The 14,202-nt window shown below is 40.5% G+C and overlaps 1 protein-coding gene across 5 annotated transcripts in view; it reads right to left on the bottom strand.

The window, feature by feature from the left end:
- Positions 1-14,202, bottom strand: part of LOC131343903 (dnaJ homolog subfamily C member 13-like) — a 126,755-nt gene that overhangs the window by 73,036 nt on the left and 39,517 nt on the right. For all 5 annotated transcript variants that reach the window (XM_058375767.1, XM_058375762.1, XM_058375766.1 and 2 more), the window contains 3 exons: positions 13,733-13,939; positions 12,529-12,624; positions 6,216-6,307 (listed from right to left, as the gene is read on the bottom strand). In XM_058375767.1, the coding sequence (XP_058231750.1) occupies positions 6,216-6,307; positions 12,529-12,624; positions 13,733-13,939 (395 nt within the window). The remainder of the gene's footprint in view (positions 1-6,215; positions 6,308-12,528; positions 12,625-13,732; positions 13,940-14,202) is intronic.

Raw genomic sequence — 14,202 nt, 5'->3', positions numbered from 1 at the left:
AGTAAAATTACTTCATTCCAGTACTTAAGTATTTTTTGACAGTTTTTGTACTTTACTTGAGTTTTTATATTTCTGTCAACTTTTACTTTACTACTTTTTTTAAACAAATTCTATACTTTTACTCCGATACATTTTCTGTTCAGCATTTTCGTTACTTACTACAAAAAAACCTGCATCCAAATTTGCGGTAAAGGAAGTTTGTGGTTAATGATGAGTTTAGGCCATGTCCACACGTAGCTGGCGACTTTAAAAACGGAGATTTTCTACTTCGTTTTTTCTTATTCTGTCCACATGACTACGTGTTAAAAACGCCCTGTTAAGTGCTGTCAGGAGCCTAGACGAAACTTTATTACCGGTCCCCAGGAATGTAGAAGTCAGACCGGGTCTCGTCCAAAACCGCCATCGCTGTGTGTGTTGTCGGAGTTTTATGCAGCAGCAGTGAGCTTCATATTACATTCCGACCCCTCTGTTCATGAACGTAATGTGGGAGTAACTGCGTGTGTATGTACACGCATGTAAAAAGTCCAATAAACAACGTTAACACAGTCACTAGTTTATGTAAGTCTGCTATTCATGGGCGTCGCTAAGCCATTTTTTTTCTCTTCAGCCCCCCTAAAATTCTGCGATTCTCCATAAACTGTACACAAATTGGTGATCGCCTCAGTCCCCTTTAAATTTCATATGAAATGGTGGCAGACTTCAGCTCCTCCCCGTCTTTCACTGCGTTCTTCAATCCGCTGTGTGCGTGATCAGGAAGACTCGTATTTGGCTTCTTTAATACTCAAATGTACTCATCTATGCAATACAGTTGAATGCTGCAATAAGTTTACCATCCTACCCTGTTAGTCAAATATTTATTTTATTTTATTTATTTATTTACTATTATACCCTCATCTGGGGCTGACCCCCCCTTAAATCAAAATTCTAGAATCGCCCCTGCTGCTATTGCACAAAATATCTTCATAAACAAAGCTGACATCAAATCACAGAGACTGGCACACAGACAATGATGTCATTTCATCAAAATCTCCGTTTCACCTGTCCACACAACACCACTGAAAACGGAGTTTTGGAAAATCTTCACTTTGGAAGGAGTTTTCCAAAAGCTCCATTTTCAACGACCTCAAACTGCATTAGGATTTGGACGAAAGGTCAAAACACAGAGAAAAATCTCCCTTCTTAAAAATCCCCGTGTTCGTGTGGATATGGCCTTAGTTACAAGCGCACATGTATGGAAACACTGATACTGTACACTTCATTACAAGAGAGTTCTAAAGGCCTCTTCTTTCTTTCATGCATGTCTTATTTTATGGTGTTGCACTTATTGAGAAGTTTAAGAAAGAAAGAATAAAATTCATAATTCTCCAAATTATTACAGTCTTGCTTTTTAGTATTAATGTACTTCTACTTTTACTTTCCATACTTGAGTACATTCATAAAAAAATACTTTTGATACTCAAGTACAGTTTATTTCAGATACTTTAAGACTTTTACTCAAGTAGAATTATAATGGTTGACTTTAACTTTTACTTGAGTCATTTTCTAACAAAATACCTGTACTTTTACTCAAGTATGGCTTTTGGGTACTTTATACAACACTGGTTTGCCACCCATCTTATGTTATTCCATGCCATAATAAACTTTGCCTCAGAGATAACATAACTACAGAGTTAAAGTCCTTTTCAACTGTCATTAACAAATACAGAATGAAGGGTCACACATTTGTCTTCTCCACCTGTTGCTATAAATGGCCTCAAGCACACTGTTCAGCATGGAGAAGCAGGTCAGACAAAAGACACTGTTAAAGAGACTTTTATGTTGATGATGGACTTTAGTCCCTCCTCTCTGTCAACAAAGTGATCAACCTGCTGAGTCTCCACAAGATAGCATTCAATATCCCAGCAGTTAAGCAAGCATTCCCTTCAGCTGACTATTCTAAATGTTTGTGTGCAGTATAGTATTTGCGAAAACTGAGATCTTAAAATGACACATTCACATTACATGTCAACATCAGTAATTATTTGCAGAGGGGCTTTCGCAAGTGTGAATAGCCTGTTTCACCCCATTGTCAAATCTGGCTGGGCTCTGTTTCATCATGGTCAGCATTAAAAGGTGTCACTACTGATTCATTCATAGCTCAAGTAGTTATCACTAGGGTAGTCTTTTTTATATTGGAAATATTGATAAGATAAGAAATATGTCACTCCACAAGGCAGAAATGCTAGTTAATGCTTCTGTTACTTACGTTTTGGATTACTGTAATGCCTTACTGTCTGGATGTCCAAGTAGGTGCTTATGCAAGCTCCAATTAATCCAGAATGCAGCAGATAGAGTGCTAACTAGAATCAGAAGATACGAACACATCACTCCTAAGCTTATCCACACTGCATTGGTGCCCAGTATTTTATAATCAAATTTCGCTTTGATTATAAAATACTACTATTGACTTATAAAACACTGAATTCTCTCATGCCACAGTACCTGAGCAAACTTTTGTTTTTTTATGATCCGCCATGCCAAGTCAGGTTTGCTGACTGTGGAGTGGTTGGAAGCTTTATGTACCAGGAAGCAATCATGTCTGTGTCACCATCTGGCTCTTCCTTTTAGTTATGCTGGCATAGCTAGTCTTGCTGGAGTCCCTGCCTGCACTTTGCACATAATGTACTATTACATACCTAATATTTCTCTCTGTCAAGCTACATACTGTATGCTACACCCCTAAATAAAAGAAGACGGCAGCGCAGCAGTAGCACGCAGCGGCGAACCACACGGCGAGAGTTCAGAGACTGCTGCGTCTTTGTTTTCACAGAGACGTGGCTCAGGGACAGGGTTCCAGACGCCACCAATCAGCTAGCCGGACTCACCGCATTTCGTGCCAACAGAAATGCAGCTCTGTGCAGTAAGACTCGCAGTGGTGTTTACATCAACATGGAATGGTGCAAGAACTGTGCTTGTTTCTAGTTACTGTTCATCGCTAGTGGAGTTTGTGACTGTTAGATGCAGGCAGTTTTATTTACCATGTGAATTCACCACCACTTTCATTTTTGGAGTGTACATTCCCCCCAGTGCTAATGCTAAGGAGGTTCTATTTGAACTCTATAGGGCTATTAGCAAGCTGCAGAATGCTAACCCTGTGGGACTGTTTATCACCGGAGATTTCAATCATGCAAATCTCAAAACAGTGCTCCCTAAATATCACAAGCATGTGGACTTTGCAATGAGAGGGGCGAACACGCTGGATCTTGTTTACACAAACATTCCCAGCATGTACCATGCGGAGCTCCACCCCCACCTCAGCTACTCAAACCACATCTCTGTTTTGCTAATTCCAGCATACAGACCACTCGTCAGACGCACTAAACTGGTTCTGAAAAAGGTTACAACTTGGCCAGCAGGAGCCACCTCTGCTGTTCAGGGCTGCTTTGAGTGCACTGACTGGAACATGTTCATGAAGGCTGCAACCAAAGGCGACTATCAACTTGGAAGAGTACACAGCATCAGTGCCCAGCTACACAGCTACATCAGCAAGAGCATAGATGACGTGACCATCTCCAAGACCATCACCACACGCTACAACCAGAAACCGTGGATGACTGCAAAAGTGCGTGCTCTGCTGTCGAGAGACTCCACCTTCAGATCAGGGGACAAGATGGCCTCAAAAATGGCTCGGGACAGTTTGGCCCTTGCTATCAGAGAGGCGAAGCACACACACGCTCAGAGAATCGACGGACACTTTCAGGACAGCGGAGACTCCTAGCACATGTGGCAGAGCATACATGCGATCAGAAACTACAAGACCACATCACTTGCCTGTGATAGTGATGCCTCCCTCCATGATGCTCTGAATGACTTCTACGCTTGGTTCGAGGCACAGAACAACGTAGCAGCGCGGAAGACCAGCCCACCTCTTAATGACCAGGTGCTCTGTCTTTCCACAGCTAACATGAAGAGAACTTAAAGTTAACACACGAAAGTCTGCTGGACCAGACAACATTCCTGGCAGAACAGCTAGCGGATGTCTTCACTGACATCAACATTTTCCTGAGCAGCGCTGTTGTTCCTACATGCCTCAAGACAACAACCATCGTCCCCGTGCCGAAGAAGTCTACAGTTTCCTGTGTCAATGACTATTGTCCCGTCGCACTCACACCAACCGTGATGAAATGCTTTGAGAGGCTCATCATGAGGCACATCAAGACCCAGCTACCACCCTCACTAGATCCCCTGCAGCTTTCTCAGCAAGAAAGCCCAGCAGTGTCTTTACTTCTTGCGAAGGCTGAGGAATGCTCATCTCCCGCCCCCATCCTGACCGTGTTCTATGGAGGGACCATCAAAGGCATCCTGAGCAGCTGCATCACTGCCTGGTTTGGGAATTGCCCTGTCTCGGATTACAAGACCCTGCAGCAGATAGTGAGGACAGCTGAAAAGATCATTGGAGTCTCTCTCCCCTCTATCATAAACATTTACACCGCACACTGCATCCGCAATGCAGCATTGTGGATGACCTCACACACTCTTCACCCTTTTGCCATCTGGAAAGAGGTACCAAAGCATTCGGGCCCTCACAACCAGTCTGTGTAACAGTTTCTTTCTTCAAGCCATCAGGCTCCTCAACAACCAGAACTGAACTATACCAACTCTCTATCTCTCACTTACACACACACAGACACTCACCTGTGAAAAGAGACTCAGAGTATAATGTTAACTTCTCATTTGCACTACTGTGCTCATTCTACTACTTGCTGCTACTGCATTTTTTTGCACAATCTATACTGTCATTCTGCTATATGATACAAACATATGTTACTGGATACCATGGTTTTCACAGTTCTCAAGTTTGCACATCATATTTCATTTTGTTATTTCATGTTTTTTCTGCATTGTCTTGTATTGTTTTTGTTCTTCCTGTTCCTGCACTGTCGTGTCTTTGCACTGTTTGCACCTGGTTGTATACGTTACACTTTATGTAGCTAGGACAAACTCCTGTCCTAGCTCTGTGTTGTTGTCTGTTGTAATTATATGTTGCTTATGTAGCACCAGGGTCCTGGAGAAATGTTGTTTCATTTCACTATGTACTACGCCAGCTATATGTGGTTGAAATGACAATAAAAGCTTCTTGACTTAACTTGACCCAGCACTCAGTGTTTTGAGTCCCCAGTGTGCTGGAGATGGCCATGTGGACAGCTTGGAGACCAAAGGGACTGCTGTGGATAGTATCACTTGGAGACTATGGCATCAGCTTTGAACTACTGTTGTTGTGGTCAGTTTTGTGCTTGGCTCTCCATCATTGAACATTTGAAGACTTCAGTGGGAAGGAATTAAAATTATATCGATAATGAACTCAAAAATTATGCTGACCTATAAGCTGCTCAGGATCTCTACTTGACTAGGAGATCACATTATTTATCTAATCACACTCTCCAGTGTCACCCAAATGGGCATGCATTCCCACTTGACTCTGGTTCCTCTCAAGGTTTCTTCCTCATATAATCTCATGGAGTATTCCCTTGCCACTGTTGCCTCAGACGTGCTCATTAGGATAAATATAAATTTAATATAATTTTTTATTATATTGTATTTTATTTTATTATATTTTTATATTTCTCTAAAGCTGCTTTCAGACAATGGGCATTATTAAAAGCACTATAGAAATACCACCGAGTTGATTTCACTGTTCACATGTCCAATGATTGCTGTATTGAGAATGGCTGCTGTGCTTTTAGGGTGAAACACACATGTGGCCCCTTGAATCTGCTTCAATTTGTTGCAGAAACCCAGAAAAGCTTCATTTTTTTTAAAAAAAAAGACTGTAAAACTGAAATAAAGAGATAAAGAGTGGACATATCTTTTTCACTTTAAAGTGTTTAGATATCTGTGTACACATGAAGACAGCTTGACGCACAACAGCGTGCTTTAAGATATGCAATAATTTTGAGTTTCAGTTAAAATATCCACCAAGTCCTACTCAATATCTGTTTCTGTAATTGATATTACATATGAAGTGTACCATAAACTTTGCATTTTCACAGTAAAGACATTAAAAAACTAATACAAAATATGGGTCAAAACATGCAAACCAGTGAGATGATGAAATTTGCCTTAATTTAGCATTAGCATTTATGGAAATTTAAGGAAAAAAAATTCACTGAAACGAAAGCATGAGTGAGTGAGTGAGTGTGCGAGAGAGGGAGAAACAGAGAATGTGTGTGTGTTACCTATCTGTGGAGCAGTATTTTCGTATCTGTCCTCTGATGAACTCAATTGTGAATATTTGAGGGTTCTCTGCATCACAAATGAGTGCAAAAACCTGTAGAAGACCAATATTATCAGATCAACAAAAATCCTTGCAGACTGCAACCAAATTAGAACTAGCAAGTTCATTAGTTCATGATGAAATACTAGAAATAAATTAAACTAGAAATGAATTAAAACTAGAATAAATATAAACTTTTCTGTACAGTTTACAATTGCATTATTGCATTAATTGCTCTTTAATAGCTGTACCCACATCACATACACATCGAAGGACAGACATTTTACCCTCCCTGAAAGTTCCTCCACTACTCTGTACTCTAAGATACGGGGCACTTCACTATATGTAACCCAGCAGTCTGACCCATGCTTTAAATCTTAAATCTGCTGTGTTCTAACTATTTTTAGTGTCTCATGTGCAAGTGAACTTGTCAGTGTCCAAGTGATGCAATCTGTTTGAGATTTTCTTTACTTTTATGTGAATATGGTATACTCCTGTAGGCTACCTCCCCTCCCTACCTTCCTGCTGTCAAACGTGCAGTCTCTTAAACAAGACAGATGAGCTGGAAGCATGGATAAAAGGGAAACCTGAAATTAAAGAAACTTCATTTCTAACCTTCTGTGATACATGGCTCAGGGAGTCTAATCGGTATGAGGACCTGAATATAAGTGGGTATGGAAGCCCAAATTGGCTAGACCGGTCACTGGACATCACTGGAAAAAAGTTGAGGAGGAGGAGTGTGTTTGTACATCAACAAAAGGTACTGTAATACTGTTGTGATTAGAGGGAAAATATGTACTCCATGTATCAAACTGCTGTCAGTGTCTCTCTGCTCCTTTTATTTACCTCTTACTGTACATACATCTGCAAGTCAAGTGATGTGTCATCTGCTGTTTAGCTGATAGGCTGACATTGCATACAGATTATTCAACTTGTCTGAAGGCACCTAAATTCATCCTAATGAAATTTTAACCATTCCACTTTAAACACAAAAAGTGGTATCTCAGTGGTTAAGATATTGGACTACTGATCGGAAGGTTGCAAGTTTAAATCCCAGGACCAACAAGCTGCCACTGCTGGGCTTTTGAGCAAGGCAAATGCTCAAATGCTCAGCTGCCTAAATGAGATACATGTACGCCGGTCTGAATAAGAGCATCTGCTGTAAATGTAAAAAAGATTTTGAGCACAAACAGTATATGACAAACACTGTTATTGTAGAAAGCCTCAAGGGAAAGGTCTGTAAGGGCCATAAACAGAGATTATCTCATGCCTGAGTACAACCCTGTCTTTAGGAGCCTAGATTCAGAGGAGATGACCGTACAAATTTGTTCGGAGGACAAGAGATCTTCACTCCAGTCCTGTTTTGACTGTAAAGATTTTGTTTTTATGATCGTTGTTGTGACATTATTGAACTAACTGAGACAGTGTCCCCCTATTTAACATTTTGTGTGGTCATCCCAACCACAATGGTTCTGCTTTATCCAAATAATAAACCTTAGCTAACTAAAGAACTGAAAAAGAAGAATTAAAAAGAAAAAAAGGACTTTCAATTCTGGTGATCCTCTGAAGAAAAACTGAAGAGGAAATTAAAAATGAAGGCCAAAATCCGGAAAGAAAACTGAAAAACAGTACAGCAGTGGAGACCTAAGATCAGCTAGGCAAATAATTAAATTAATGGCATACATTAACCACAATACATGTGAGAACAGACAGCCCATCAGGAGCAGACTTGGATAATGTTTCCACATTAACAGAGTCTCTCTCTCCTCAAAATGGCTGTGATGTCACAGAAATTGGTCGCAACTCTATTTAGGAGGGTCAAAACAGGAAAAAAGCTGCTGGCCATTTGTAGACGCACTTTGCATTATTGTGAGGACCAGCTCTGTTAGGTCTTCTCCATTCTTTATCAAATGTGTAGGAAGTGGACAGATACCTAACTCTATGGAAAACCTCCGCTATAATTCCCATCCCTAAATCAAAGAATCCCAGAGAACTAAATTAATTTTGACCAGTGGCACTTACCTCTCTGGTAATTAAATGCTTTGAAAAATTATAATAAAATTGTCTCCCTAGTTTATGTCAAACTAGACCCATTGCAGTTTGCACATCAAGCTGGAAACAGTGTAGAGAATGCAGATCTTTTTTATCCTAGACAAAGTGTATAAACATCTTGAACAACCCAACTCACACACAAGACTTTTATTTGCTTTTAACAAGATGCAGCTGCATAGTTTAATTGAGCGATTAGCTTCTAATTTCAGGTTACTGGATTAGATTTTAGTGTTACTTTAAACAGAATCCAGCAGCTTCTTGTAAATGGACACATGTCCACCGTCATTAAGACAAACATCGGTTCTCCCCAGGGCTGCGTCTTGTCCCTCTTGCTTTTTTCTGTATACAGATAGCTGCAAATGCTACCAGAGAGGCAGCTGTCTTGTTAAATTCTATGAAAATACTGTCTTGTTCTCTTTTCTCCAGAGCCAGTCTAAACATGGTTGTGCCATGCCTGCATTTGTCGAATGGTGTAATGACAACTACTTTGATCTTAACAACACTAAATGTAAAGAACTAATTATGGACTTCAGGGAGTGCAGTGTCAAACCAAAAGTCAGCATCATTCATGGTGAAGATTTTCCAAATCCTACAAACATACAAGTATTTAGAACTGAGATTTAATGAGAACACTGGCTGCACTGTCAAGAAGGGACATCAAAGAATGCTCTTGCTGAGCTAAAGTCTTTTGGACTCTGTAAGAGCATTTTAAACCTGCCTAAATACCAGTGTTACGGTTTGCCCCAAGACTGACATAAGACCCATGGTCTCTCTGGAAGTAGCGAGTGGAGAGTTCCAGAGAACAGAATGAATAATCTCAACCCCACCATGTAGTTTCTAGGGAATTCTAAATTATACCCATAGGCCGGTGCTACTGCATGCCTACACAGAAAAAAAAATATGGTCATTCCTTAATTCCTTCTGCTGTCAAGTTACTAAATTCTGACAGTAATCTATCAAAATTTAACCCTTTACAATGAGTCCTATTAGACAAGCAATTTTGATTTCAAATTCAATTTTTTTTTGTCACATACATAATCGTACACAGTATGATATGCAGTGAAATGTTTACATGACTATTTTGACCCTTGAAAAGGACAGAAAAAAAGACAAGGATAAAATGTAAAATATAAGATACAAAATATAAAATATAAAACTACAATTTCCACAGTAGGTAAAAATAAAATAAAATAAAATAAAATAAAATAAAATAAAATAAAATAAAATAAAATAAAATAAAATAAAATAAAAATAAAGGAAGGTAGGGTATAATATGTATACAGAATATATGTATATAAAATATAGAATATGTATATAAACTAGAATATGTATAGAAAAAAATGTAAAATGTAACACCGGTATATAATAAAACTATACAAAGTGTATAATGTGCAATAAATGTACAATGTGCAGACAGCAGCAGTATGGGGTGGTCATGTAGTGAAATGAGGTGATAAGATGATGAGAAGCAGTGGTATTGTCTGTCTTTAAAGTGCAGATGTGCACAAGTCCTCTTTGTGTATAAATCAGAGCAGAATGTGCAACATATATGTTTATGTTCTATGTGTTGTGTATTGTGTACCACAGTCCTGTAAAGTGCAAATGTACGGTGTGGTTGGTTGTGCTGTGTTCCAACACGTGTGAAGGAAACATAGCAAGTTGAGTCCTATGTGGAGTTCTGGTTGAGAGACTACATAGCCTGCAGGAAGAATCTTCTCCTCAGTCTCTCTGTATTGGCCGTCAGGGAGCGGAAGTGCTTTCCTGAACTCAACAGAGAGAAAAGTCCATTGTTGGGGAGGTCCTTCACGATCTTCCTGGCCTTGGTCCAGCACCGCTTGTTGTAGATTGAGTGCAGGTCAGGGAGCTTGGTACGGATGATGCGCTCAGCTGATCGCACCACTCTCTGAAGAGCTCGTCTGTCCTGCATGGTGCTGCTCCTGAACCAGCTTGTGATGTTTCCCGTCAGGATGCTCTCTATGGTGCAGGAGTAAAAGTACCTTAGCGGGCAATCTAAAGTCTCTCAAGCATCTGAGGTGGAAGAGACACTGCCAGGCCTTCTTCACCACAGTGTCGATGTGACAGGACCATGAGAGGTCCTGCATGATGTGAATACCGGGGTATCTGAAGCTGTCCACTCTCTCCACTGGGCTCTCACTGATCACGGGGGTCTGGTAGTTTCTCTCCTGCTTTTTGCTGATTTATACCATCAGCTCCTTAGTCTTGCTGATGTTAAGGAGGAGGTTGTTCCTCTGGCACCAGTTCTCCAGAGTCTTAATCTCCTCCATGTAGGCAGTCTCATTGTTGTCGGAAATCAATCCGACCACAACAGTGCCGTCAGCAAACTTGATGATGTTGGTGGAGTTGGTAGTGGCCATGCAGTCATACGTGTACAAAGAGTACAGCAGGGGGCTCAGAACACAACCCTGGGGGGACTCCAGTGCTGAGGGTGAGTGAGGCTGAGACATGTCTGCCCATCCTTACTGCCTGTGGTCTGCCAGTTAGGAAATTGGAAATCCACTGACACAGAGATGGGCTGAGTCCCAGGTGCTTCAGCTTGGTGGTGAGTGTGGAGGGAATTATAGTGTTAAATGCTGACCTGTAGTCGACAAACAACATTCTAAAATAATTCCCCTTTCTAGTGTCCAGGTGAGTGAGCGATGTGTGAAGAAGGTGGTAAATGGCATCATCGGTCAAGTGGTCCGGGCGGTAGGCGAACTGTAATGGATCCAGTGTGTCTGGTAGTGAAGTGATGATGAAGTCTTTGACCAGCTGCTCCAAGCACTTCATCACTACTGAGGTCAGGGCTACAGGGCGGTAGTCATTGAGGGAAACAGGATGGGGTTTCTTCGGGACAGGAACAATGATGGACTCTTTATAGCACGTGGGGATTGCCGACCGGGTTAAGGAGAGGTTGAATATGTCTGTGAACACAGGTTCTCAGCATTCTCTTCCTGTCTGCAGCCATTAGCATTAGCTGTGGCATTAGCATCGGTAGCAGGTAGAAGGTGTTCGGTGCATCTGCCAGAGACACTTCCGCATTCATCATACCGGATGTTGGTGCTTTATAGTCAGTTATTGTCCTCAGTTCCTGCCACAGGCTCCTAGAGTCACTCTGTTGGAGCTGCGTCTCTAATTTCTTCCTGAAGCACTGCTTCGCCTCCTTCACCTCTCTCCGCACGTTTTATGACGCAGTCTTGTACGAGTTCATGTCACCTGACGCAAGTCCCGTGTTGTAGGCAGCGGTGCGAGATCTCAGAGAGTCGCGGATGGTCTTATCCACCCACGACTTCTGATTGGGAAACGTTCTGATGGTGGTTTTCTGCACAGTATCATCTGCTAGTTTCCCTATAAATCCCACAACCGTTTCCATAAACACGTTGATGTCATCAGAGCTGCACCGGAACAGAGCGTCCTGTAGAGCGGCCACCGATTGGTCCGTCCAGCGTGCGACCTCCCTCTGAACCGGAACCTCCTGCTTGAGGCTTTGTTTATATTTTGGCATGAGGAAGATGGCGGCATGGTCAGATTTCCTAAACGGGGGGCAAGATTGTGCCTTGTAGCCATCTTTGATTGTTGTGTAACAGTGGTCCAGTGTCCTTTCACTGCTGGTGGGGCAAGTGATCTCAGGATCTCACTCGGCCAGCTTGGATCCGGAGTTAAAAACACTGAATTTTGAGTACATTGTATACCAATACAAATAAGAGTATCTCTATCGTACCTAATGCACTCCATTGTGAAGAAATTGCCGGTTTTAATGTTCTGTAAGTTAACTTAAAACACAATAACAAGGAAAAAGGGGTCGGAGCAGTGGTGACCGCAGCCGACCTCACCAGCGCCATCTTGGAATCAGCTTTGTCTTTAAGGTCAGAGTTCTTTTGGTGTAAATGGCATTTGGATGGAAACAGGCAGGAGACAGCAAATTTCACAAACCCTCAGACATTTTCACTTTCACAATAACAGAAGAGCACAAATAAAATGATGTAAACAGCACAAAAAGTAGATGGTTCAAACTGCTGAAACCCTAATGTAATTGTAAGGAGTGTGCTACAAAAGATGCTATATTTGAAAAACGTACTCAAGTATCATTTTAAAAAGTTATTTTTTCAAATTTAAGTGCATAAAGCTTGCTAAATAAAATATATGCATTAAAGTGCATCAAACCTGATTACTTTGAAACATTAATTCTGGAAAAGAGTTGCTCCATTATAAACAGCATAACTCACCTCTCCAAAGGGCTTGATGGTGACGATATTGTAGGAGGCAAGGTCTCTTTCCACGAGAGATGTCTCTGTGAGGGCCAGGATCCTCTTTACAGGCTCCTGAAGAAAATCAAGCACATCAAACATCATGCACCAAAATCAGGACTATAATAATAGACCAGTATTATGGCATACTATAATCTGACAATAATCTTATTCCTATTTAATCTAATTCCTTTTTTTTAAGCAGGAAAATGTTTTTTAGAAACCTTTGTACACTTTTCTAGAAATATGTAGATAATAATAATAACAATAATAACAATACAGTGCAATAGAATTTGAAAAAAATAATTGTTATGCTTGCCTATGTGGGAAAAATTATGTATTAATGTGTTCTCTATAAGAAATTCTAGGTTCAGGTGCAGAGATCTTGCAAGAGGCAGAAATGCACACATACAGTCATTGTTTTAGAGAATTTAAACCCATTTTTTATTGCCTAGTTACTAATTTTATTTATGCTTATCTGCAACTGCCTCTTGTTCATGTTGAATCTTCTTCCCTTTTGAACTTTGGTTGTATTCAGCTAATGTACACAGTTCTTCAGTGGTTTTAAGCTGGTTTGCCAATATTTGGCGTTGGCTATTTTCAGTCATCTTCTTAGGGATAGTAAGAGCTTTTGTTGATTTGTTTTGGATTAAAGGGTGGGGATTTATAAACCATTTCATGCACTTCTGTGTAGCTTATTTGATAGCATATAGCCATGCATCAGATTATCTGCATATCTGATGCATATATCCATGCATCAGATTACCTGGAACATTCTACCAGCATCTATCCAGTCCATTTTTTTTTTAACATCTGACACTCTTGTCCGCTATGGCAGATATCCCCTTTTTGTATTGCAAAAGGGGATAGCTTTATGAGGGGCATAACAGACAGTAGGGATTCTAGGAGTAAAAATCTCTGCCAGGGATGCACAAAGCCACAGAAATCCTCTGGTTATGCACGGATACAGGAGATACAGGGGTTATTTACTCAAAAATGATTTCAGTGAAATTTTTAATGCAAATGAACCGTGTATCAGAGCACTGTTGAATTTCTGATTCTGACTGGTTAAAAGAGATTACTTTATTTATTACAAAGGTGGCCCTGATAATAGTGCTGGTTGTGAAACAGTTACACAGTTGCAGTGGATTTGTTTGTTTGTGTGTGTGTGTGTGTGTCTCACCGCATGCCGTGGTGAGATCTTTTGTACTACAAACTCGGCAAGGGACGTGATACTCTCGTCTGAGCCATATTTGCCGAGCCTCTCACTAACAAAGCCTTCAAAGCTTAAAGGCTCCTTTCTCATGCGCAAGATGATCCCAATAAAGTTCCCAGCATGCTCAATAGCACTGCGGATGATCTCATCACGATGCTCTGATGCAAAGAGGTGCTAAAGAAAACAAAAAAGATTTACTTTTATTTATCAAATATAGAAAGCATAGAGGAACCTGATAGAAAAATCAACAATAATACATTTAACATTCAACATTACAACATGCATCCAAAATGGAGCCTAGGGTGATTTAAAAAGATAAATACGGCTAGTTTTGTGCCGTTTTATTAGTGCTGGTAACAGCTCATACACAATTTATCTATCACTTTGTTTAACCATGGGTAGAATTGAATCTGTGAATATTTATTAAAATAAAAACA

Source organism: Hemibagrus wyckioides, linkage group LG23 (genome assembly GCF_019097595.1).
Source record: "Hemibagrus wyckioides isolate EC202008001 linkage group LG23, SWU_Hwy_1.0, whole genome shotgun sequence".
Classification (NCBI taxonomy): Eukaryota; Metazoa; Chordata; class Actinopteri; order Siluriformes; family Bagridae; genus Hemibagrus; species Hemibagrus wyckioides.
Note: the sequence above shows the minus strand (reverse complement) of the source record. Positions and strands in the feature narration are given on the sequence as shown.